This window comes from Puntigrus tetrazona, chromosome 9, assembly GCF_018831695.1.
Source record: "Puntigrus tetrazona isolate hp1 chromosome 9, ASM1883169v1, whole genome shotgun sequence".
Lineage (NCBI taxonomy): Eukaryota > Metazoa > Chordata > Actinopteri > Cypriniformes > Cyprinidae > Puntigrus > Puntigrus tetrazona.
Genome location: NC_056707.1, coordinates 21563048 through 21590733, shown reverse-complemented (window position 1 = coordinate 21590733; position 27686 = coordinate 21563048). Strand labels below are relative to the sequence as shown.

The 27686-nt window shown below is 40.2% G+C and overlaps 1 protein-coding gene across 16 annotated transcripts in view; it reads right to left on the bottom strand.

Moving 5' to 3' along the window:
* LOC122351533 (titin-like) overlaps window positions 1-27686 on the bottom strand; it is a 156162-nt gene that overhangs the window by 24587 nt on the left and 103889 nt on the right. For all 16 annotated transcript variants that reach the window (XM_043248646.1, XM_043248648.1, XM_043248656.1 and 13 more), the window contains 23 exons: window positions 27384-27668; window positions 26980-27279; window positions 26573-26875; window positions 26207-26482; window positions 25816-26112; window positions 25428-25730; window positions 25047-25346; window positions 24670-24957; window positions 23444-23746; window positions 22873-23175; window positions 22429-22734; window positions 22058-22345; window positions 21683-21973; window positions 21306-21593; window positions 20364-20951; window positions 20175-20279; window positions 19895-20092; window positions 19477-19773; window positions 18781-19368; window positions 18367-18669; window positions 1164-18266; window positions 761-1057; window positions 62-649 (listed from right to left, as the gene is read on the bottom strand). In XM_043248646.1, the coding sequence (XP_043104581.1) occupies window positions 62-649; window positions 761-1057; window positions 1164-18266; window positions 18367-18669; window positions 18781-19368; window positions 19477-19773; window positions 19895-20092; window positions 20175-20279; window positions 20364-20951; window positions 21306-21593; window positions 21683-21973; window positions 22058-22345; window positions 22429-22734; window positions 22873-23175; window positions 23444-23746; window positions 24670-24957; window positions 25047-25346; window positions 25428-25730; window positions 25816-26112; window positions 26207-26482; window positions 26573-26875; window positions 26980-27279; window positions 27384-27668 (24198 nt within the window). The remainder of the gene's footprint in view (window positions 1-61; window positions 650-760; window positions 1058-1163; window positions 18267-18366; window positions 18670-18780; window positions 19369-19476; window positions 19774-19894; window positions 20093-20174; window positions 20280-20363; window positions 20952-21305; window positions 21594-21682; window positions 21974-22057; window positions 22346-22428; window positions 22735-22872; window positions 23176-23443; window positions 23747-24669; window positions 24958-25046; window positions 25347-25427; window positions 25731-25815; window positions 26113-26206; window positions 26483-26572; window positions 26876-26979; window positions 27280-27383; window positions 27669-27686) is intronic.

The window sequence follows — 27686 nt, the reverse complement described above, 5'->3', positions numbered from 1 at the left end:
ATGTTCACAAATTTGTATTTAACAATCTGTAGCTTATGCTGTAAAGAAAAATTTTACTCACTGTATGGAAGACTGACTGTAACAGTAGGTGAATCAATGTGGTCACTGATGCCAAAGCGATTCTCAGCCCTGATTCTAAACTGGTACTCAACTCCAGTAACCAGCTTCATGATCTTGATTGTGCATCGTGCAACAGCTGATGAGACTTCTATCCAGTTTGCAGTAGTGGTCTCACGTTTCAAAATGATGTAGTTGGTAATTGGGCTACCACCATCATAAGCAGGAGGCAACCATTTCAGACTGACACTGTCCTCTGTGATATCACACATTTCAACAGGACCAACTGGTGGGCTTGGTCTGTCAAGGACCACAATATTTACAAAAGACTTTGTGGTTCCACTGGAGTTGGAAGCTGTGATATCATATCTGCCTGCATCCGAAGCAACACTCTCACGCAAAGAGATTATTAGTGAGTCAGTTGTCACATCAGAGTTGAATCTCATGGTTGACTTTAGAACTTGTCCATCCTTAGAAAGGGATACTTTTGGTAATGGTTTACCAGTGAGGGGGATCTCAATCTTTAGATTTGAACCTGCTTTAACATAGGCAGTGTTGTGTTGAAAGTCCTTCATGTTAATTTCAGGTGCCTCTGTTGATTAAAGAAAGAAACAAGATTATATAATAATTTAACATAATTTAAAACAAATCCATTAAACATTGTGTATGTTTAAAAATAAAACATAAATAAGAAATAACTTGCCCAGCTGGTCTTTTACAAGCACGGGTAAAACCATGTCCTTGAAGTCGCTCAGTCCAGCATGGTTTTCAGCCCGAACTCTAAAGTAGTATTCAGCATTTTCTCTCAATCCATAGACAACAAAGTGAGTTGATTTGGTGGAACCACACTTTATCCACTTTTGTTGTCCTTTTTCAAGAGCCTCAACCAAGTAATTTGTAATTCTGCTACCTCCATCATGTTCTGGTTTAAGCCATGCTAGTGAAACACTGTCTTTTGTTACATCAGTGACTCCAAGCTTAGGTGGTGGACTTGGTTTTTCTAAAAATGTAAAAAAGTATAGCATAAGCAAAATATGTGTGTCAAACACTTATTATAAACAGATGCGCTAAAAAAAAGGCAAAAACGTAAAGTAATTTTATGTTACCTGTAATCTTTGTTCCTTCTTTGGTCTCAAGTGGGACTCCTGTACCATACTCATTTTCACCAGTAACACGGAAATAATAAACACCGCCTTCTTGAAGATCATTAACTTTATAAGTCAACCTGGGACAACTGTCTGTAATCCTGGTCCAGCCCATTTTAGTTGCCTCACGGAGATCAACAAGGTAGTTCTTCACTGGAGCACCACCTTCATTCTCAGGAGTATCCCATGTAATAGTTGCAGAGGTCTTGGTGACTTCCTTTATTTCAATGCGGGCTGGTGGGCCTGGAGAATCAAGGACCTTTACACTTAATGTCAGTGTAGCAGTTCCAGCAACATTTTGGAGAGTTACTGTGTATTTCCCAGAGTCATCTCTTGTAGCTTGCTCAATTGTAATAGATGTGCAATTATCGGTTATATCAATAGCAGCCCTCACTCTCAGATCAACATCTGGTTTGTTCCACATTACATGTGGAACAGGCTTTCCCTTGAATGGGACTCTAAGTGTAAATGAGCTGCCATCTTTGACAATCAGTGTCTTCCTCATTTCATTACTGATTAGGAAAACTGGCTCATCTTCTCTTTCCTTTGCTATCTGTGGATCAGTTTCAAGGCTTGGCTCACTCGGACCAATCTTATTAATTGATCTGACTACAAAGACATACTCTGCTCCTGAAGTGAGTCCCATTACAGTGAACTCTGTGCTCTTAGTGTTACTGACACCAAGTGTCCAGTCATCATCATTGGTCTTCCTGTATTCCACCATATATCCTGTAACTGGAGAGCCACCATCAAATAATGGCTTGTTCCAAGACAAAGTTATTGATGTTTTAGTAGAATCAATTATTTTAGGTTTAGCTGGAGGTGATGGTAGGAACAATGGATCCTCTGCTTTTATTAGTGGGCATGGCACACTTGGTGCACTCAAACCAGCAGCATTCTCTGCAAATACTCTGTATTCATACTCCGCTCCTTCACGGAGATTGGAAGCTTTTACTCTTAAGTCATAAACAGGCTTTTTGTTGACACGTACCCAACGTAGACCAGATTTCTCGCGTTTCTCAATTACATAGCCAGAAATACTACTGCCTCCATCAGATACAGGTCTTTCCCAGCAAATTGTCATTGCTTCACTTGTAACACTGGTGACTTCAACATTTGTTGGTGCAACAGGGATTGTAAATGGATCCATTGCTTTAACAGGATCACTCTCAAGAGCTTCACCGGTTCCATACTTATTAACTCCCCGAACTCTAAATATATATTCATTACCTTTAAGCAGTTTTGTTACTTTACATGTTGTGGCCTTCATATCTGCATAGATCAGAGTCCAGGCAAGCCGGCTTGTTTCACGTTTCTCAACTATGTAGTGCTGAATTTCAGCACCTCCATTTTCTTGAGGTGGTCCCCAGGTTAATGTACATTTCTCTGCAGTCATACCAGTTACATCCAATGGTCCAGCTGATGGACCAGGCCTGTCCAGGACCTTACAGTTTACAGCCAAAGATCTGGTTCCTGCAACATTTTGCAATGTTAGAACATACTGTCCTGAGTCTCGTCTAATAGCATCTCTCACGATAAGTGTTGTACTAGTGAGTGTTGAAGAAATTTCAAATCTGGCCTTTGCTTCAATCTCTTTTCCATCCTTTGCCCATGAAATCACAGGAATTGGACGTCCTGATATTTCAGCATCAATTCTCAGTAAGTCTCCAGCTTTCACTACAACCAGTTGTCTTAGCTTGTCCTCAATTGTGATGCGAGGTGGATCAACATCATCTTTTACAGTCACAGGCCCTGTACCCTCTGATGGTTCACTGAGTAAGCAAGCTGCATTCTTAGCAATTATACGGAAATCGTATCTTTGATCTTCAATCAGGCCTGTCACATCAAAGAATGTTTCTTGAAGATTTGTGAAATTACACTTTAACCAGCGCCCATCTGGAAGTTCCCTGCGTTCAACAATGTAGCCAGTCACCTTAGCTCCACCATCAAACTCAGGTATTGCCCAGGAGAGAGAAACAGATGTTCTTGTGATGTTCATAACTACTGGCTGACCTGGAGGCGCACATGGATCTCGGGCAGAAACAGGATCACATGCTTTTGTGCAAGGTCCAATGCCAGCTACATTTTCAGCATATACCCTATACTGATACAAGAGGCCTTCTTCCAAACCAGTTACCTTGAACTGAGTTTCTGTAATTGGTCCTCTGTTCATCTTTGTCCAGAGAATGCTGCTCTGATCTTTGCATTCCAAGTGATATCCAATGACGGGACTTCCACCATCACTTGCTGGTCTGTTCCAGGTAACTAGCATTCCTGATTTAGTGGCTTGAGAAATGTGAAGACTAGTTGGAGGACCTGGAGGTGAGAAGGGGTACTGTGCAACAATTGGAGTGGAATCAACTGCATGGCTTTTACCATAACGGTTCTCTGCAGCAACACGGAACTGATATTCTGTTCCTTGTGTCAAACGAGTTACTTTGATTGATGTTCTTGCAACTGTAGCTGAAACAATTTGCCATGCTGTAGTGGTTGTGTCTCTCTTCTCGACCACATAATTATTAATTTGACAGCCACCATCATAAATTGGAGGGTCCCAAGATAGTGAAATAAAATCAGCACTTATTTCATCTACCTTTATTGCACCTGGAGGACCTGGTTTGTCAAGAACAATAACAGATATCTCTGCTGATTTGACACCAATTGAATTAGTTAAAGTAATTTCATATTTTCCAACATCCTCTCTTGTTGCATCCTTGATGACAATTTTTGATGATGTCTTTGATGTCAACACATTAACTCTGGTTGTTTCCTTTAATGAGTGACCATCCTTTTTCCATGTAACCTCTGGAGCAGGTCTGCCTCTGAATGGAACATCAATTTTGAGATCATCTCCAGCTTTTACATTGTAGGTATTAAACAGCAAATCAATAATGGGTTCAATAGTAATATCTCTTGCCACAACAGATGCTCCTAGGGGTTTAGGATCACTTTTTCCTTTATCATTAATTGCTGTTATTCTGAAGCTGTATTCCTCTCCTGTAGTAAGTCCTTCAATTTTGGCTTCCAGTGCTTTTACTGTAGCACATACAGTCCATTTATCTGATCCTTTTGTCATCATTTCCACTGTGTACCCTGTGATTTTACTGCCACCATCATGATCTGGCTTTTCCCATGCTAGAGTAACAGTATGGCGTGTTACATCAACAACTGTAATTTTACCAGGTGGTAAGGGTGATTGGGAAACTTTGACAGCCTCTATGGTCTCTGCAGGCAAACCAACACCAAGTTCATTCACAGCCAATACACGGAAGTGGTAAAGACCTCCTTCTTGGAGACCATCAACTTTGAATGAATTTCTGACACAGTTGTTTGACACAGTTGTGAATGCCAGCCTTTTAGATTCTCGCTTTTCCACAATGTAATGGGTGATCTTGGCTCCGCCATCAATTTGTGGAGGCTCCCACTGTAGCTGGACAAAATCTCTCTTTACATCCTTAATTTCAAAGTTCACTGGAGCACTTGGAGAGTCAAGAACCTTGACATTAATAAATGCAGATTTTGTGCCACTATTATTTTCAAGGGTCACAACATATTTGCCAGTATCAAATCTATTCACGTTGTCAATAACAAGCACAGTGTAAGAGCCTGTTACTTCAATTTGAGCACGTTCTGGTAAGGTACCATCTGCCTTTTTCCACTTAACCTCTGGCTCAGGCCTTCCCCTTATGGTGACAAATAACCGAAGTGTTGCACTGGCACGCACAGTCACACATTTCCTAAGATCTGAATCAAGTTCTATCTCAGGAGTTTCAAGTTTTTCAGCAGCAATTACAGATCCTGGAACATCAATATGCTCTCCAGCACCCTCAATATTAAGTGCACAAATCCGGAAGTTGTATTCTGCATTTTCCTTTAATTTTTTGACAGTGAAGTGAGTTGTTTGCACACCAGTTGGTGGAGTGCACACAGTCCATTCATCTTCATTAACTTCCTTTACCTCAACAATGTATCCTGACACCTGTGCTCCACCATCATAAATTGGTCTACTCCATGCTAAGGAAACAGTTGTGCTTGAGTGGTCTGTTATTTTAGGATTATTAGGAGGACCAGGAGGATAAGTTGCATCACATGCTTTGTAATACTCAGATGTTTCACTTGGTGTGCCTACACCAGCAGCATTTTCCGCAGAGACTCTGAATTCATAAAAGTGTCCCTCTGTAAGCCCAGCAGCTCTGAATCTCAAGTCATTCAGTCTTTTCTTGTTACACTTCGTCCATCTTATACCCTCTTTATCTCGTTTCTCAAGAACATAACCATCAATTTGTGATCCACCATCGTCCTCTGGCCGTTCCCATGTGAGGACTATTGAATCTCTGGTGATTGCACTTGCTTCTGGAGTAGAAGGTGGTCCAGGTTTGTTGAAGGGAATTTTTGCAAGAACAGGTTCGGATTCAAGTGGTTCACCAATACCATACTTGTTCACTGCCATGATTCTGAATATATACTCATTACCTGGTAGGAGTTTAGTGACTTTGTAACTAATTGCTTGAATTTTAGGTTCGACTACTGTCCATGACAATCTGCTAGTTTCCCTTTTTTCAATAATGTAATGAGAAATGCTAGCTCCACCATCATGTGATGGGTGGCTCCAGTGTAAATAACATTTTTCTGCTGTGACACCAGTTACTTTCAGAGGGCCATCAGGTGGACCAGGTCTATCAAGAACCTTGACAGTAATGGGTACCTGTTTGGTTCCACCAACATTACTGAGGCTTAAGAGGAAATGACCACCATCTACTCTGATGCAGTCCTTAACACTCAAAACTGTTTGTGTTATGGTGGATTTAATCTCCATTCTGGGTGTAGTGCTGTCAATTTCTTTTCCATCCTTAAGCCACATAATATCAGGAAGTGGTTTTCCAGTAATGTCAGCATCAATAGTAAAGGACTCACCGGCCTTTACAATGATAGCATCTCTGAATTTTGAATCCATGGAGACAGATGGTGCTTCAATCTCATCCTGAGCAGTAATTGGTCCAGTGCTTTCAGAGGGTACACTTAAAATACCAGCTGCATTTCTGGCAATAACTCTAAATTCATATCTTTGTTCTTCTTTCAGTCCAGTTATTGTAAACTGTGTGTCTATAATATTTGTGAAGCTGGCCTTCATCCAACGACCTTCAGGCAGCTTCTTCCTTTCAATAATGTATCCTGTGATTGCACTACCACCATCATACTGGGGTTTGGCCCACTGAAGAGTTATTAGGTTTCTTGTGATAACAATGGCTTCAGGAATTCCAGGGGGATCACATGGATCACGAGCAACAACACTTTCTGAGACTTTACTTGATGGACTGATACCTGCAATATTTTCAGCATACACTCTGAATTCATATTCAATTCCCTCCTCCAGACCATTCGTTTTTAATCGAGTGTCAGTTATTAGAAGTTTGTTAAGTTTGGTCCATAAGATGCTGTTCTTTTCTTTACGTTCAAGATGATACCCAATAACAGGGCTACCCCCATTATTGTTAGGGGGTTTCCATTCAATTGTCATGTGGTCCTTTGTCACTGATGAAACAAATGGTGCACCAGGAGCTGCAGGCTCAGTAAAAGGATAACTGACCACAACTGGTGCTGAATCAAGCGATGTGCTCTTTCCATATCTGTTCTCAGCAAACACTCTGAACTGATATTCAGAACCAGTCTTGAGCTTCGTGACTTTGATTGTGCTACGAGCAATGGTTGCTGAAACAATCTGCCAGTTAGTAGTGGTTGTATCACGCTTTTCCACTATGTAGTTGTTTATCTGACAACCTCCTGTATATACAGGTGGCTCCCAGGAGATGGTAACATAGGTGGCACTTACTTCATCAATTTTAACTGGTCCAACTGGTGGGCCTGGCTTGTCAAGAATGATTATGCCAATCTCTTCTGTGACCATACCAATGTTATTTGTAGCTGTAACTGTATACTTGCCAGAGTCCTCTCTATTTGCATCTTTAATTTTAAGAACTGTTGAAGAACTGTTGCTTGAGACATTTAATCTGGTTGTTTCTTTCAGTGCTTGTCCATCTTTCATCCATGCAATCTTTGGAGTTGGACGCCCTTTAAATGGTATTTCCACTTTGAGATCTTCACCAGATTGAACACTGTATGTGCTGAAATGTAGTTTGAAGCTTGGTTCAATAGTAACATCTTTGGCTATCACAGGAGCAACCAATGGCCTTGGATCACTTTTACCCTTCTCATTGTAAGCTAAAACTCTGAAGAAGTACTCTTGTCCTGAACTAAGTCCTGTCACTGTACCTTCACACGTTTTGGTGACTGTCGCAATTATCCACTCTTCAGATCCTTTTGGCTGCATTTCAATATAATAACCCAAGATTCTACTACCACCATCATGATCTGGTTTATCCCAGGAAAGTGATGCTGTGGTTTTTGTTACATCAGTCAAAGTTACCTTGCCAACGGATAAAGGAGGATCTGCTGTCTTCACAGATTCTTCTGTTTCTATAGGAAGACCAATTCCAAATTCATTTTCTGCCATGACTCTGAAGTAATAAATACCACCCTCTATCAAATCACCCACGCGGAAACTGGTCTTGGAGCACTTGTTAGTAATGTTTACAAATCCTTGTCTGTTTGATTCTCTCTTGTCAATTATATAATTTTTGATTTTTGAACCACCATCTATAAGGGGAGGTTCCCAAATGAGGGTGGCATAGTTTCTTGTTACATCTTTCACAACAAGGCTCTGTGGAGCACCTGGTGTATCGAGTACTTTCACTGACACAAAGGCAGATTTAGTGCCAGCATTATTTTCCAATGTCAGAGTATATTTTCCAGCATCATTTCTGTCACATATATCAATTGATAACTGAGTGTAGTCTGGTCCCTTTTCTATTTGGGCTTTATCTGGTAAATCTCCCTCATCCTTGGTCCAGTTTATCTCAGGAATGGGGCGTCCTTTGAATGGTATGCTGATTCTCATAGACCCTCCAGCATGTACAATAATACCTTTCCTCAACTCAGAGTCAAGCTCAATTTCAGGGGCATCTATCTTATCCACTGGTTTGACAGTTCCTTGGATAGACACTGGCTCACCAACACCCAGTTTGTTAAGAGCACATATATGAACTTTGTATTCTTGATGTTCAGTGAGTTTAGTTATTGTAAATTTTGTATTGCTTAATCCAGAGGGTGGAGTACATGTGGTCCATTCTTCTTCATCAGCTTTACATATCTCAACAACATAGCCTTGGATGTCTAAACCACCATCATAAATTGGTCTGCTCCAAGCAATTGTGACTGAATTCTTTGTAGTGTCAACAAGGTGTGCATTAGTTGGTGGGCCAGGCTTAAATGTTGGATCACAGGCTTTGTAATATTCAGTTGGTGGACTTGGCTGTCCAACGCCAGCAGCATTTTCTGCAGATAACCTGAATTCATATTCATGATCCTCTGTCAAGCCTGTGACTCTGAAACGTAAATCTGTAACTCTGCGTTTGTTACATTTTGTCCACCGCACTCCAGCTCTGTCTCTCTTCTCTACAATGTAACCGACAATCTCATTTCCACCATCAGTTTCAGGACGAGTCCAGCATACTGTCATAGAGTCCCTTGAAATATTTGTTATTTCTAGCTCTTTAGGGGGTCCAGGTGGAACAAAAGGATTTCTCATAATCACTGCTACAGACTCAAGTGGTTCGCCAACTCCATACTTGTTGACAGCCATGACACGAAATATGTATTCGTTTCCTTTCAGAAGTTTAGTAACTTTAAACATGGTTGCTCCACAATCACCTGAAACTACAGTCCAAGCCAGACGACTTGTTTCTCTCTTCTGTATGACATAATAAGAAATGCTACTACCACCATCATGTTTTGGAGGCAGCCATGACAATGAACACTTCTCACATGTTACACCAGAGACTGTCAAAGGACCTTCAGGGGGTCCAGGTCTATCAAGGACTCTTACATTGAAGGCAACAGATTTTGTTCCAGCCACATTAGTAAGGTGCAGTGTGTATTGTCCTCCATCGATTCGAATGGCATCTTTGACAACAAGAATTGCTTTGAAGTCAGAATTCTTGATCTCAGCTCTTGCTGAATTTTCAACTTCCACATCACCCTTAAACCACTGTATTGTAGGAACTGGCTTTCCTAGGATAGATGCTTCCAGGGTAAATGTGTCTCCAGCATTCACGGTCAATATTTGGCTATACTCTGAGGCAACATCGTAGGTTGGTGGTTCAACTTCATCTTTAGCTGTAATTGAGCCTGTGCTCACAGAGGGTCTACTAACTGACCCAGCTCCATTTCTGGCAATAACTCTGAAATCATATTTGCAGTCTTCTGTCAGGCCTGTGACTGTAAATTCAGTTTCAAGAATGTTTGTAAAACTAGCTTTCATCCAACGGCCCTCTGGCAGGTCTCGTTTCTCCACAACATATCCAGTGACAAGGCTCCCTCCATCATATTCTGGTGGTGTCCATCTAAGCTTCACTGAGTGTCTTGTCACAATCACTGGCACAGGGGTGCCTGGTGGGTCACATGGGTCACGTGCCACACAACCCTCAGAGACTTTGCTGCACAATCCACTTCCCACTATGTTTTCAGCATAGACTCTGAATTCATATTCAATGCCCTCTTCCAAAGGAGATGTTTTAAATCTGGTGTCTTGAATTAGTATTTTATTGATCTTTGTCCAAAGAATGCTATTTTTCTCTTTTCTCTCTAGGTGATATCCTAGAATTACACTTCCACCATCTGAGACTGGTTTGTGCCATTCAACAACCATAGATTCTTTTGTGAATGCAGACACAAATGGAGTTCCTGGAGGCCCAGGCTCCTTGAAAGGATACTGGGCAAGAACTGGATCTGAGTCAATACCATAGCTTTTACCATACCTATTCTCAGCAAAAATTCTAAACTGGTATTCAGCTCCAGTTTTTAAATTACCAACTTTAAGTGTGGTTCTTGCTACTGTGGCAGAAACAACTACCCAGTTAGTGGTGGTGGTGTCTCTCTTTTGGACAATATAATTTGAAATCTGACAGCCTCCAGTGTATGTTGGTGGATCCCAAGATAGTGTAATGCTCTCTGCACTCACTTCATCAATCCTTACTGGACCTGTTGGTGGGCCAGGCTTTTCAAGTATAATTATTTCAACAGTGGCTTCTGCCTGTCCAAGTACATTAGCCACAGCAATGTTATACATACCACCATCTTCTCTTGTTGCATCTTTGATGGTAAGAGTTGTATGATGTGCAGTATCAGCAACATTTACTCTTGTGGTCTGTTTAAGAGCTGAACCATCTTTGGTCCATGTAATGGTTGGTTTTGGATGACCAGCAATTCGTGCTTCAATTTTCAAATCATGCCCAACCTGTACATTATAGGTACTAAGTTTTGTTCTTACTGAGGGCTGAATAGCAAGATCCTTTGCAACAACAGGATTTGCCAAGAGTCTGGGATCACTCTTTCCCTTGTCATTGACAGCAATGACTCTGAAATTGTACTCCCCACCTTGGGCTAAATTAGTTACAACAGTGTCGAGAGATTTAACTTGAGCACAAAGAGACCATTTATCTTGATCTTTAGCTTGCATTTCAACTTCATAATAAGAAATTCTGCTTCCTCCATCATGCTCTGGTTTTTCCCATTTGAGAGAAACACTCTTTCGTGTAACATCCACTAGAGAAACTTTACCAGGGGGCTGTGGCACTTCTGAGATCTTTATTGGTTCTAGAGTCTCTGCAGGCAATCCAATACCATGTTCGTTTTCAGCAAGAACCCTGAAGAAAATGTTGCTTCCCTCTTGAAGTGGTTCAATTTTCCATGTCATTTTGTTGCAGGTAGCAACCGCAGAGTAGACCTTTCTTGTACTCTCTCGTTTTTCAACAATATAGTTTTTAATTTTAGCTCCCCCATCCAGCAAAGGTGGTTCCCAAGTAAGAGTGACTGAATTCTTTGTTATTTCTTTTACACGGAAGTTTGCAGGTGCATCAGGAGTATCTAAGACTCTGACACTTATAAATGCAGATTTTACCCCACTGGCATTTTCCAGAGTTAAATTATATTTTCCACTGTCAAATCTATTAACATTTTCAATTATGAGAGAGGTGAAACTGCTTGTAATATCAATTTGAGCTGCCTCATTGATTTCACCTTCAGCCTTTCCCCACTTGACTTCAGGAGTTGGTCGTCCACGAATAGGAACAAACAACCTGAGAGAGCCTCCAGCCCTAACAGTTATCATCTTTCTTAGGTCAGCATCAAGGTCAATATCTGGTGCCTCAAGTTTGTCCTCTATAATAACGGTTCCTGGAATATCAGCTGTTTCTCCCACACCAACCTTGTTTACAGCACAGATTCTGAATTTGTACTCATGCTTTTCAAGCAGTTTTTTAACCTCAAATCTTGTTTCTGTTATCCCAGAGGGTGGTGTACACATCATCCATTCATCAGAAGTCACTTCAGATGCCTCAACAATATAACTCTGAATTTCACAGCCACCATCATAAATTGGCTTTCCCCAATGCAGGAAAACAGATGCTCTTGAGACATCAATTACCTTGGGGTTGTTTGGTGGACCAGGCTTGAAGACTGGATCCACTGCCTTGAAATAAACTGTGGGTGGACTTGGTTTACCGACTCCAGCTGCATTCTCAGCAGACACACGGAATTCATAACTTCGGTTTTCAAGAAGTCCTGTTACTCTAAAGCGTAGTTCACTCACTACACGTTTGTTGCATCTTGTCCACCTAACTCCTTCTTTGTCTCTCTTTTCTACAATGTATCCTCCAATTGCATTGCCACCATCATTAGTGGGTCTTTCCCATGTTATAACCATGGAATCCTTTGTTATATTTGACACTTCAACGTTACTTGGTGCATCAGGTGGGACAAATGGATTTGCTGCAATCACTGGATCAGATTCCAAAGGCTCACCAATTCCATATTTATTTACAGGTATCACTCTGAAAATATATTCATTTCCAGGAAGAAGTTTTGTAATTTTCAGATTGAGGGTTTGTACCTTAGATTCCACAACAGTCCAAACTAATCGGCTGGTCTCTCTTCTTTCCACAATGTAATGAGATACCTCTGCACCTCCATCATGCAAGGGAGTTTTCCAGGCAATGCAGCACTTTTCACTGGTAACACCATAGATTGAAATTGGTCCATCTGGAGGCCCAGGTCTGTCCAAAACCTTGACATTGACAATTGCTGTTTTCTCCCCACCAACATTTTTCAGTAGCAATGTATACTGGCCTCCATCAACACGGATAGCTTCCTTCACACTAAGAGTTGTTGTGAAGTCAGTATTCTTTATCTCAAGTCTTGCAGTATTTGTAAGTTCTTCGCCAGCTTTTATCCAGTGAACTGAAGGAATAGGTTTGCCAAGTATCCCTGCATCTACTTTGAATGATTCTCCAGCATTAACAACAATAGTTTGGGAATATTTGGCATCCAAGTCAATTTGGGGTGGATCAACTTCATCCTTTGCTGTGATCGCACCAGTACTGTCTGATGGAGCACTAGACACACCTGCAGAATTTCTTGCAATGACACGGAATTCATACTGCTGTTCCTCTACCAAACCACTGACAACAAATTCAGTCTCAATGATATTCGTAAAAGAGGCTTTCATCCAGCGGCCATTAGGCAATTCTTTTTTCTCAATGACATATCCGGTAATCTTGTTGCCACCATCAAACTGTGGTGGTGTCCACCTGAGTGTTACAGAGCTTCTTGTGACAATCACTGCTTCAGGTTTGCCTGGAGGGTCACATGGATCTCTAGCCACCTGTATTTCTGATACTTTGCTAGCTTTGCTTAGACCAACTATATTCTCAGCATAAACTCTAAATTCATATTCAATGCCTTCTTCAAGGCCACCTATCTTGAATCTTGCATCTGGAACAAGCATTTTGTTTTGTTTTACCCACAGAAGGCTGTTTCTTTCCTTACTCTCAATGTGATATCCCAAAATCTTGCTTCCACCATCACTACTGGGTTTGTTCCACATGATAACCATGCTTTCTTTAGTAGCAGATTGAACAGTTGGAGTTCCTGGAGGATTTGGAATCTCAAAGGGATATTTTGCAACAACAGGCTCAGACAGAAGAACTGAACTCTTTCCATATCTATTTTCAGCAGCAATCCTAAATTGATATTCACAGCCAGTTTTCAATCTTGCCGCTTTAGTTGTTGTTCTTGCCACTGTTGCAGATACAATCTGCCAGTTGGTAGTAGATGTGTCTCGTTTTTCCACAATATAGTTATTAATGCTACAGCCTCCTTCATACTCTGGAGGCTGCCATGATAATGTAACACTGTCTGCAGTAACCTCATCTATTTTGATTGGGCCAGTTGGTGGTCCAGGTTTATCAAGTACAATAACACTGATGTCTGCTGTAGCTTCACCAGCTGAATTTGTCAGTTTAATAGTATATTTGCCCACATCATCCCGTGTTGCCTCTTTAATCACAAGGTAAAGGTGTTTCTCTGCCACTTCAGCATTTACTCTTGTTGTCTCTTTCAGAGCAATACCATCTTTTTGCCAGGTAACTGCTGCCTTGGGCTGGGCAACATAAGGCACATCAATTTTCAGATCATCACCTGCCAGAACACTGAATGTGCTGAACAACAGTTTGAAGGCAGGAGCAATAATAACATCCATGGCAACTACAGGGACACTAAGTGGACGTGGATCACTGGTTCCCTTTTCATTAGTTGCTGAAATACGGAAGGAGTATTCTTCACCTTGTGTTAGGCCAACAACAATTGCCTCTGTTACTTTAACAGTCATTACTTGTGTCCATTTTTCACTGTTTTTCCCTTGCATTTCAACAATATAACCTGTAATTCTGCTTCCTCCATCATGGTCCGGCTTTTCCCAAGAAAGTTTTACACTGTTTCCAGTTACTTCTTTTAAAGTCACTTTTCCAGGAGGAAGGGGTCTCTCAGAGATTTTTATAGCTTCTGTGGTCTCTACTGGAAGACCAACACCATACTCATTTTCAGCTAAAATTCTGAAGAAATACATGCTTCCTTCCTGTAAGTCTCCAATTCTACAACTTGTTTTGGGACAGGAGGCGTTGACGATGGAATATGCTTTTCGTGCAGATTCACGTTTTTCAACAATATAATGCCTGATTCTTGATCCTCCATCAATGACTGGAGGATCCCAGATGAGGGAAGCAGAATCTTTTGTGATTTCCTTAATTGTAAGGTTCTGTGGTGCATCAGGAGTGTCAAGAACTCTGACATTAACAAACGCCGTTTTAGTTCCTGAACTGTTTTCCACTGTTAAAATATATTTTCCACCATCAAATCTGTTTACATTCTCAACAACTACTGTGGTGAAGGATGATGTAATTTCAATAGATGCTCTATCAAGGGGTTCGCCTGACTCCCTTGACCATCTGACTTCTGGTGCAGGTCTTCCTTTAATTGGCACAAATAATCTTAAGGTACTGCATGCTCTGATGTTCACTACTTTCCGAAGGTCGGAGTCAAGCTCGATTTCTGGTGGAAGGAGTCGGTCTTCCGCTTTAGGTGAACCAGGCACAGAGGCTGGCTCTCCAATACCTTCACAGTTAAGAGCTGAAATATTGATTTTATACTCTTGGTTTTCAGTTAGGTTGGTTATGGTGAACGATGTTGCTGTTAGACCAGCGTGTGGAGTGACAATTGTCCATTCATCTTCCTCTGGCAGGCAGGTTTCAACAATATAACCTGTGATATCTGAGCCACCATCATAAACTGGTTTATTCCAAGCAATAGTAATGGATGACTTAGTTGTATCCAAAACTCTAGGATTTCCAGGGGGTCCAGGTTGGAATATTGTGTCACATGCTTTGTAGAATGGACTTGAAGGGCTTGGAGCACTTAAACCAGCAGCATTTTCAGCTAGGATTCTGTATTCATATTCATGGCCAGGTGTTAGTCCTGACACTTTGAAGCGTAGATCAGTAACAGTCCTTTTATTGCATTTTACCCAACGAAGACCAGTTTTATCTCTCCTTTCAATGATGTAGGTATTTATACTACTTCCACCATTGTGTTCAGGATGTCCCCAACAAACCACCATTGAATCTTTTGTTATAGCAGTTACTTCTGGTGCCTGTGGAGGATCAGAAGGCACATATGGGTTAGTAGCAACAGCAGGCTCAGATTCCAGAGGTTCTCCAACTCCATACTTGTTCACAGCCATGACTCTGAAGATATATTCATTTCCTTTTAGCAATTTGGTAACCTTATAGCGGTTTACTTGTAAATCTGTGGCTACATTTGTCCATGTAAGTCTACTTGTTTCACGTCTTTGAATGACGTAATATTCAATCTTTCCTCCTCCATCGTGAAGTGGTGGCAGCCATGACAGGATACATTTCTCTGTTGTCATATCTGTGACATGCAGTGGTCCTTCAGGTGGGCCAGGTCTGTCAAGAACTTTAACGTTGAAGACAAATTTGGCAAATCCTCCTGGATTGCTAGCAGTTAGAGTGTATGCACCACCATCTCTACGTAAAGAATCTTTGTTAATCAAACAAGTATAGAAATCTGATGTCTTGATCTCTAGTTTTCCAGTGTCTTCAAGCTCCTTGCCATCTTTAGTCCAAACCAAGGATGGAATTGGGCGACCTGTGACACGTGCATCTAGCTTGAAGATATCTCCTGCTTTAACTACCACGGCGCTACTGAAACTTGCATCAGCATCAATTTTTGGCTCTTCAATGTCATCTCTGCAGACAATGACCTCTGAAGGTTTAGATGGTTTGCTGACAGCTCCAGCTGAGTTCCTTGCTAATACACGGAATTCATAAGATGCATCTTCTGTTAGACCACTTACAGTGAAGGATGTTTCAAGAATGTTGCTGAAGTTGGCTTTCAGCCAGCGACCATTAGGCAGCTCTCTTTTTTCAACTGTATATCCAGTTATTGAGAAACCACCATCACCCTCTGGTTTTGTCCATTGAAGAGTAACTTCATGTCTAGTTATGTTAAGTGCCACTGGTTGACTTGGGGGGTCTACAGGATCAAGTGCATATGTCATCTCAGATGGCTTACTTGCTTTGCTGAGGCCAGCCATATTTTCTGCAATAACACGGAATTCATATGCAATACCATCAATTAGACCTGGTGATTTAAACATATTGCCAACAACTAGAGCTTTGCTGATTCTCTGCCAGAGTATGCTGTTCTTCTCTTTCCTCTCGATATGGTATCCTAAAATTGGGCTACCTCCATCTGAAGAAGGTTCATTCCAGCTGACTGTCATTGAATCCTTGGTGAAGGCAACTACTTGTGGAATTCCAGGCTGTCCTGGAACATCGAATGGATAAGCAGCCACCACCGGTTCTGATGTTATATAGGGTCCAACACCATATCTGTTTTGAGCTTTTACACGGAATTGATATTCAATACCAGTTGTAAGGCGTGCAGCTTTAAATGTTGTGCGAATAACAGTTGCTGCCAGTTCCACCCAGGATGTGCCAGTTGTCTCACGCATTTCAACAATGTAGTTATTAATAGGAACTCCTCCATCATTTTCTGGAGCTTCCCATGATATTATCACATAGTCACAAGAAACCTCATCTAATTTTATTGGTCCAGTTGGAGGTCCTGAAATATCATGTACTTGAACAGTAATGATTTCAGTCACAGTTCCTAAGATGTTCTTTCCTGTCATTGAATACTGTCCTCCATCTTTTCTCTTAATTTCATTAATGTTGAGAATTGTAGATGTTGTAGTATTTTCAATGTTTATTCTCTGAGTTTGTTTAAGTTCCTGATCTTCTTTCTTCCATACAACAAGAGGTCTTGGACGCCCCAGAACAGGGATTTCAACTTTAAGATTATCACCTGCTTTAACTACCACCATCTTCTGATATACACTCCTGAGGTCAAATTCTGGAGCAGTGGTTTGCTCCTTGATTACAACTGGTCGACTTTCACGCGGTTCACTCCTGCCTGAGCTGTTTACAGCAAAGATGCGGAACACATATTCTGCATTTTCAACTAATTCTGTTGCAGTGTAATCCAAAGCTTTTATTGTTGTCACATGTGTCCACTGTTCAGAATCTTTTAGCTGAGCCTCTATCACATAGCCAGTTATTCGACTACCACCATCATATTTTGGTTTTGTCCATGCAAGAGTTGCTGTGTCCTTGGAAAAATCTGAAACAATCAGATTATCTGGTGCAGAAGGAGCCTGAGAAGCTCTTATTGGTACAGGTGTCTCTGCCGGTTCACCAATGCCCCTTTCATTCTCAGCAGAAACTCTAAAGTAATATTCAGCACCCTCTTCCAAGTCTGGAATCTTGTATGAGCATTTCTGCCAGTTTGCTGTAATAACTGAGTAAGCCTTTCGTGTTGCGTCCCGCTTCTCAATAATATAGTTTGTAATCTTTGAACCACCATCAATGATTGGAATCTCCCATTGTAAAGTAATGCTATTCTTTGTGATTTCACTTGGTTTCAAATTTACTGGAGGTCCTGGGGTGTCCACAACACGAACATTTACAAATCCAGACTTCTTTCCAGCTACATTTTCCAATGTTAGGACATATTTCCCAGCATCATATCTTGTACACTCAGGGATGACTACAAGAGTGTATGATTCTGTAGTGTCAATGTGTGCACGGCCTTTAAGCGGTACATCTTCCTTATGCCATGTTACGTCTGGAGTTGGCCTTCCCTTGATTGGCACAAATATGCGGATTGAAGCACCTGACTTAACAACAAGAGTCCTTCTCAATTCTGCATCAAGTTCAAATTCAGGAGCCTCCTCTCTATCTACTAGTTCAACAACTTGCTCAACTTCAGAAGGTTCACCAAGTCCTTCTGAATTCAGTGCTTTTACTCTGAAGTGGTATTTTCCTCCTGATTGTAGATTTGAAACTACAAATTCTGTTATTCTCAATGGAGCAATTGTGTCTTGAACCCAATCATCATCGCCTTCCTTTTTATGTTCAACAATGTATCCTGCCACATCAAGTCCACCATCATAGAAGGGTCTACCCCAGTTAAACGTTGCAGTTGTTTTGGTAGTGTCAGTAATCCGTGGGTTGGATGGAGGTCCAGGTGGATCTAAAAAAACAATAAAATGACAATGACAAACACATTTCTGGGACAAAGATTGACAAGAAAATAATATGTGTAATTTCTCTAATACTTTTGGTCAGCTTACATGCAATATCCTTTGTCATTACAGGTTGTGATGGCTCACTAGGCTCGCCAAAACCAGCCTTATTCTCTGCAGTTACACGGAATTCATATTCAATTTCCTCTGACAGGCCTGAGACCTTACAACGTAGATCAGAAATTGTCTTTTTTGAAGCTCTGACCCATCTCATTCCTCTTCTTTCTTTTCTCTCAACACTGTAGCCTCTAATGTCACTTCCTCCATCTACAATTGGTCTCTTCCAGGAAATTGTTACAGCATTTTTACTGACATTATCAATTTCTGGTTTTGAAGGCGGCCCAGGAGGTCCTGCAAAAAAGATTGAAGAGGTTGTTTTTTATAGCTATGTTTATTTAAATGTGTGTTTCAAAGGAAAAAAACAACAACTACTGATTATGTAAAATATAAAGTTAATCTTACCAAAGCTATCAACCATTTTAACTGGTCCAGACTGTGTGGCATCACCAATACCGTACTGATTGACTGCCAAAACACGGAATATGTATTCATTTCCCTTTATCAGCTTGCTGGCAACATAGCGGCAATCCATAACATCTTCAGCAAGTTTTGTCCAGAGTAGGCGGCTGGTTTCTCTCTTTTCTAATATATATGATTTGATACTGCAGCCACCATCTTCTTCTGGTGGCAACCATGTCAATGTGCATTTTTCAGCAGAGACGCTACTGGCCTCAATAGGACCTGGAGGTCCAGGCACATCTAGGATTTTCACTTTAACTTTTTCTTCTTTAATGCCAAATGGATTACTTGCGGTAATAGTGTACTCCCCAGTATTCTTTCGGCTGGCATACTTGATTGACAGTGTTGAAGATGTGGGAGTGCTTGTAATTTGGACAATATCTGAGGTCTTGAATTCTCTTCCACCCTTAGACCACACAGATGTAGGAGGTGGTTTGCCAAGAATGCTTGATGCTGTGATGACAATTGTTTCTCCAGCCCTCACAGTCACTCCATCCTTCATTTCAGGATCAATTGTGATAGTTGGTGGTTCTGTGAAAAGTCAGGTGATGATTATGAACATTGTTTACTGTTACATTGTTTATATGTTTATATGGGTTTGATTAAGCAAATCTGTCAAAACATGATAATAAAGCTTACCGTATTCATCTTTGCACACAAGAGGCTCAGTTGTCTCTGAGGGAGCACTAATAGCTCCGGCTGCATTTTTAGCCCTTATTCTGAATTCACAAGTAGAGCCTTCCTGTAAATCTGTTACAGTGTATGCACAGCTTTGGACATTCACATGGTTGGCCTTCATCCAGGTCTTTCCAGGATGCTCTAATTTCTCAACAATATAGCCGGTTAGTCTGTGGCCACCATCATACTTGGGTGCAGACCAAATAAGTGTTACACTGTTTCTTGTGACATTGATCACATCAGGTTTGCCAGGTGGATCTATAGAATAGATAATGATAATAATAATAATAATAATAATAATAACAAAAATCATTTTTCCGATCTCTTCCTGATGAATCACAAATTTTAAAAAGCTGAAAGAAAGCACACTTAGACTTACCAATTGGATCAAGAGCCACAAGTGATTCAGTTGTTTTGCTGGGCTTTCCAAGTCCAGCTATATTCATAGCTATGACTCTAAATTCATATTCCAGGCCTTCAACCAAACCAGTTACTCTGCATTCTTTTACTCTCAAAGGTGTTTTGTTGGCTCTCTTCCACATCAAGCTATTTCTATCTTTGAATTCCACGTAATACCCTATAATATTAGTAATAAAAGGGTTTAGATGTTACAAACTTCAAATACATACATAAATAAATGCAGTTCAAAAATGTTTTACCTGTGATGGGTGAGCCTCCAGTATCTTTTGGTTCAGACCATGTTAGGATAGCAGACTCATGACGAATGCTCACAACCTCAGGTGGTGCTGGAGCCCCTGGTGCATCTGTGGGGAAGTGTGTATATTTTTTGCTAACTAATTTTTAAATATCCACCATATTTCATAAATTAGGATTTTATAAATACTTACTGAATGGGTGAGTAGCAACTACTGGATCAGACTTGAGGAACTCTCCAACTCCATATTTATTTTCAGCACAAACTCTGAAAATGTATTCTGTTCCATCGTGAAGTCTTGTAACTCTCATAGTGTTCTTCTGGATTGCAGAAGCAACTGTGACCCACTTGTTAGCAGTAGAATGCCTCTTTTCCAAAATATAGTTGGTAACTTCTGATCCGCCATCATCATTGGGTGGACCCCATTCTACAGTAATCGCTTCAGCTGTGATTTCATCAAATTTGATGGGACCAGTGCAGATTCCAGGCTTTCCAACAACTTTAATATCAATAGCTGATTCCTTTGTTCCAGCACTGTTTCTCAAAATCATAGTGAATTTGCCAGCATCACCTCTATTGCAATCACGAATCAGCAAGACAGTGTTTGTTGCCGTTGATTCAACTGAGATCCTGCCACTGTCTGATAAAGTAATGTCACCCTTTTTCCAAGTGACTGCAGGAGCAGGGATACCACTAATAGAGATATTAAGACGAACAGTGCTTCCTTCCTTTGCCACATAGGTAGAGTCTGGCAAGCCTTTAAGATTACAGTCTGGAAGGACTGTAAAAAGACAAGAAAAATTAAATTACATTATTGGGTGTGACTGCATAACCACTAAGAAACAAATGCTACTACTAGACCAGTGGTTTTCAAAGTGTGGGTTGCACATTTCAGTCATTAAAAGCACAGTAACGCAAGAGAACTGAATTAGGCACCCACATATGGGCATCCATTTCAGCTCTCTTGCTTGACTCATTGTGCTTGAACAGTAATACGCACACTGATACACACACTGATACACACAGTTGGTTGTGTAACAGTTAATGTAAACAACTGGGATAAAATTGGATGCATTTCAATATATTGGATCTATGCAGTCCCCCTTCCTTTACATTCAATATAATATATGAATACCTATTTGATCTTTTGCCAAGACAGCGAGCTCAGTTGGTGGTCCTTCAGCTGCTTCATTAATGGCTTTGACTCTAAAGAGGTACTCTTTTCCTTCTGCAAGGTCAGCCATTGTGTACTGTGTGAGCTTAGACTTCATTAGCATCTTCCATTTGTCTTCCCCTTCACAGATCTCTAGAACATATGCAACAATATGGCTTCCACCATCACTGATTGGTTTCTTCCAGTCAAGAGTGCAAGAGTTCTTGCTGATCTCTGAAGGTTTAAAATCTGTAACTGGTCCAGGTTGCTCTGCAATTGACATCAATATTAGATTTTGGCAAAATCAGCCGATTAACATTTAAAATTTAAACTAAACTGCAACATTATCAAAGTCTCACCTGAGGCTTTTACTGGTCCAGCTGTCTCACAACCATCACCAATACCATATATGTTTTCAGCTGAGACTCTGAAGCAGTAAGCTTTACCAGCTTCGAGATTAGTAATCCTGAAAGATGTCTTGGGACATTCAGCAACAACACAGGTCCAAGCCTTTCTCTCAGCCAGACGTTTTTCAACAACATAGCTCTTAACGGGACTACCACCATCAATTAATGGAGCATCCCAAGTGATAGATGCGTGGCTCTTTGAGGTCTCCTTAACAATCAGATTGACTGGGGGTCCAGGTGTGTCTGTGTACATTTAAAGACTACAGTTAGATACAGTAAATAATAAATTTCAAGTGGCAATTTGTAATGAGAAAGAAGAAACATTACCTAGTACTTTGACAACAATGGTATACGACTTGGTACCACTACTGTTTTCTAGAGTTAGGACATATTTGCCAGCATCATATCTGTTGATATCCTCACAATAAACAAAGGTATCCCATTCAGTTGTTGTGATCATAAGGCCTTGTCTTTCTTTCAAGTTTGCATTGACCTTAGTCCATGTTGCCTTTGGAGCAGGACGCCCTCTTAGAGGTACATAAATTCTCATTGTGACTCCAGCACGTAAAACTAGTGCTTTTCTAAGATCTGCATCAAGTTCAGCCTCCGGGGCAACTAAAGGAAAATTAAGATGAGAATAATGTACAGTAATGTACAGATACCAGAAATCCAAAATATAGTTATAGGAAAATACTTACTTAGGATATCCTTTGCCATATGTTTTCCAGGAACATCACTTGGCTCGCCAAATCCAATCTTATTTACAGCAGTAACACGGAACTGGTACTCTGTGTTATCCATTAGACCAGTAACATTAAATTTTGTTGCCTGGAGATTCTTTGGCACATTGCACTTAAGCCAGTCTTCTCCATCTGCTCTCTTGAACTCAACAAGGTAGCCTAGAATTTCACATCCGCCATCATAGGCAGGCTTGGTCCAGGATAAACTGATTGAACTGTGTGTAGAGTCAACAACCTTTGGAAAAGCAGGTGGTCCAGGAGGATCTATGGTGAAAACACAGAAATTCAGGGTCTAAATACACAAACAATGTATATGTTCTTCCTTTTTTTCTGTTGTTTGTTTATTTATTTTGGCCAGTTTAATTGTTAACACCTATTAAATACAGTAATGTTAATACTTACACACTGGGTCTACTGCAAGAGCACCAGCTGATGGATCACTTGGTTTGCCAAGACCAGCTTTATTGAGTGCAATGACTCTGAATTCATACTCTGATCCCTCTGTGAGGCCTCCAGCTTTAATTGTCCTGTCAATAACTGGTCGTCTATTCACTTTAGCCCAATTGAGGTCTTGAGTTTCACGTTTCTCGACCATGTATCCAAGAATGGTGGCCTTGCCATCATTAGCAGGGGCCTTCCAACTAACAGTCATGTGATCCCTGGTGATATTGGTAATAACTGGAGGTTCACAAGGTCCTGGGACATCTACAATTTGAAAAAAAAATTTTTAAATCAAATTAATTTGTTAAAATATGCTTTTTTTAAATGTGTAAGATGTGTAGAGAAATCTAATTGGTTTGACATAAAAAAAAACAAAACACACAAAACAGTGGTCTTCCCAAACAATCTAATTATTATATAATGTATAAAACAGCCACTCTATGCAGCCAAAGCCTGTAACATTAGATATATGTAATGATCACTGTTCAACCTATGTAATATAAAAGAATGTGAAAAAAAAATAAAATGTTACCGAATGGATTCTTGGCGATCACAGAGTTAGTTACAATTGGGTCTCCAACACCATATTTGTTCTCAGCACTGATGCGGAACTCATATTCATGTCCTTCAATCAGTTTTTCCACAGAACAGTCTGTTATCTGGCCATTGATGTTAGCAGTAACTTGTGCCCAGTTAGCTCTGCTTGTTTCTCGTTTGTCAATAATATAATTTGTAATTTCAGAACCACCATCTGCATGAGGTGGCTCCCACCTCAGTTTCACTCGGTCTGCAAAAACATGGCTTATCTTCACTGATGCTGGGGGTCCAGGTTTGTCTGCAAATACAAAATTATGCATGTTTCACAAAACACATACTCTTTCTAAAATGTCTGAAGGGTAATATACTATCAGTCCTTTGTTGGCATATGTTAATGTCTATGTTTACATGTGCACGAATAATACGATTATTTCCAATCAAAGTAAGGACTTAATCGCTATATGATGTTTCCATGTTAAGAGCAATGCTCTTCACTCCTGTTTACATGCAATTTTCATATTCTTATGATTCAGTAAGAATTGTGATTCATTTCTTACTGCCATCCCACAGCAAATCATGATTTATTTTATAAAAATTGTGATTAAACACAAATAAAACTAGACCATTTACAGTTCTGATTGATGTAGTATTACTCTTAATCTCATCAGAAAAAAAAATCCACAGAAAAAAATGCAAGTGATTGCACTGGTGCTTCGATCTGTCCTTAAACATTTTTATATGTTTGAACAGTTCAGTATAGATAGTATAGTATAGATTGTTTTAGGCAATTCATGAGGATATGAGAATGTTTCAGTGTGCGCTTGGTCATTACTTTTATTAAAAACAAAAACTTATATGCAAGTGTTTTTCTACATCAACTTAATAAAAAAAATTAGAGAAGGGGGAAAAGACGGGTTTGGGCTTTCATCTATATCAGCCTACATCACAAGCACATGAGTCTTCCAGGCCAAAGCAGCAATACTGTGTTTAAGGTATTTCCACGCCTGTATATTTTGATTCAAATCGGCGTACACTACCTATGTTAATAAAATTATGCTTGCTGCGATTATGAGCTTAATCACATTATTTATAGTATTGAGTATATAGTATATAGTATTAAGTATTGCGTTTACACGAGTTACATTTTAATCACAATATTGCCAAAATCTCATTATAATTGCCTTAAGAGGGTCCATGTAAACACACTTAATGTTAACTCACCTAGAACCTTCAATTTAATATTGCCAGACTTTGTGCCACTTGGGTTCTCCGCAGTAATGGTGTACTCGCCAGATTCCTTTCTTGTCACAGAGAACATTTCCAAGCTGAAGTGATGCACCTTCTGAGTCATTTTCATACCTTCAGCTAATTTCAAAGGAATACCATCTTTCTTCCAAATGACCTTTGGCAATGGTTTGCCAAAAACATCAGCATCCAGGCAGACATTTGCTCCAGCTTTGACAACAATTAGGTTCTTCATTTCAAGACTAATCTCAACTCTAGGTGGAACTGAAATAATACAAAGAGCGACATCAAATTAGCTATATAAAGTCCATCAGTTAATAAATAATAAAATGTTAGTGTATCGTAAGACTTACCATGTTCTGCAATAATTGGGATAGCATCAGATTCCTCTGAGGGGAGACTGACATTAATTGCTGTCTTTGCAATTATTCTGAACTTGTATTGGGCTCCCTCCTCAAGTCCAGGAACAGTGTACTCTTCCTTTGGTACATTTTGACTGCTTGTGTTAACACGCACCCATTTGTCACCTGGAAGCTTCAGAAATTCAACGTAATAACCAATAAGTTTACTTCCACCATCATGTTTGGGACGGCTCCAGACAAGAGAGACAGAATTTCTAGTCACGTCAAGGACTTCAGGTTTTCCAGGTGGATCTGAAAAAGAACATGAATTTAACTTGTAGTGTTTTTAATTTTTCTAAGTGACAGCAGTAGTTCCCTCCCCCTTATACATACCAACTGGAGATCTTGCAGTGATAAAGTCTGTCTGCTTGCTTGGTTTGCCTTGCCCTGCCTTGTTGACAGCCGAGACTCTGAATGTGTACTCCAGACCCTCAATGAGGCCAGAGCATGTATATTCAGTTGAGCGAACAAGGATCTCATTTGCCTTGACCCACAGGAGGCTATTTCTTTCTTTGCGCTCAATGCAATATCCTGTGATGGGACTGCCGCCATCATTCACTGGTCTCTCCCATGACAACACAACAGATTCCTTGTTGATTTTGTTGACACAACAATTCCTTGGCTCACTGGGTGGATCTAAATTGTAAAATTGGTATTATTGTAAATAAAGCCTAATCCCTTTGTGTGTCAATGTTCAAATGTGCCGAAATATGAGACTTACCAAATGGATGTCTAGCAATCATTTTCTCAGAGTAAATTGGCTCTGAAATGCCAAAACGATTTTCAGCACGGACTCGGAAACCATACTCTTTGCCAGATGTGAGCTTCCCAACTCTGCAGCTGGTCTTGGTACAAGATGCAGCTGTGACCCAGTCACCTCTGCTGACATCACACTTCTCAACAATATAGTTTGTGATGTTGCTGCCACCATCTTCAGCAGGCGAATCCCATGCAAGTGTGCAGGAATCCATGTCAAACTCAAGAATTTGTAGAGGACCCTGTGGAGGACCAGGGATGTCTAAAAAAGCCAAACAAACAAAATAAGTAATTATAAGTCAAAATATAAATATAAAAATAATAATATTAATAAAAATGATAACAAACAAACTCACCCTGAATGATTATTCTAAGGATCTGGTTGACCTTTGCAGTGCTGTTTTCAGCAGACAGGCTATAATAACCACTATCCTTCCTTGTGACATCTTTAACCAAAAGTGAACTTGTGGTAGGTGTTTTTTGTATGAAGAGACGATCTGATGTAACTATGTCATCATTTCCTCTTTTCCATTTTGTGACTGGAGCAGGCTTTCCAGACACAAGAGCCTCAACAACAAGTTTAGATCCTGCCCTTGCTGTTACCACATCAGGCAGGATGATCTTTGGTGGCACTATAAAAAGTTAAAGGATTCAGTGTGTGATTAAAAGTGTCAATAAAAGTAAATTAAAAATAGGAGTGCACATTATCTTTGTATACTTACTCAGCTGTTCCTTGACTTCAAATATGCCCTCAGCCTCTCTTGCCAAACTGCATCCTATTGCATTTCTAGCAGCAACCCTGAATCTGTACTTAGTGTTTTCTTTCAGTCCAGCTACCACAATTGTCAAGTCTTTCACAACAGAGTATAATGTCCACTTATCCTCAGGCTGACCATCCTGCTGGTATTCAACAATGTAGCCATTAATCTTAGATCCACCATCTCTAAGTGGCTTCAGCCACCCTAGAGTTGCACTGTTTTTAGTAATTTCTAATACATCCATCTTCTTTGGAGGATCAGGCTCACCTTTGAAAGGTAATGAGATAGACATTATTAAAAAATACATATATAATATAATATAATATAATATAATATAATATAATAAATTGTACTGTGTAAGGTGGACTTACTCTTCGGATCTGTAGCCAGATAGGATTTTGGAGAGTCTTGAGGCAATCCAATACCATACTTGTTAACTGCCATGACCCGGAAGTAGTATTCTATTCCTGGTGTCAGATTTGTGATTTTGAAGCTTGTTTTTTTCAAGTCATTTGTGCAATTTGTCCATGTCTTTCTATCAACCTCACGCTTCTCAACAACATAGTTTAGGATTGGGCTACCACCATCATTTTCTGGAGGCAACCATGCAAGCTGGCAGGTTGTCTTGGTGATGTCAGTTGCCTCTAGTCCACCAACGGGACCCGGAGTATCTGATGGCAAATTTCACTTGTTTAGTGACAGTATGGGGTATTAAGTAAAAGCATTGCTTATTTTATTTTTAAAATGCATTTTTTTTTTACAAATGTAAGTTTACCTAAGACTTTAACACGAACAAATACAGCCTTTTCTCCAGATGCATTGGAAAGGGTCAAAGAATATTTTCCAGAGTCTTCACGTGAGCACTCCGGAATCACAAGGAAGGTCATAGTATCAATCTGATCCACATGTCCCCTCCTAATGACATTGTCAACACCAATGCGCTTCCAAGTCACTTTAGGTGCTGGCCTTCCTCTAATTGTTGCAAAAAGTCTAATAGGACATCCTGCTCTTACACTAAGGCCTTTTCTTAGACTGGCATCAAGATCAATCTCTGGAGGTTCTGTTGTAAAAAAAAATA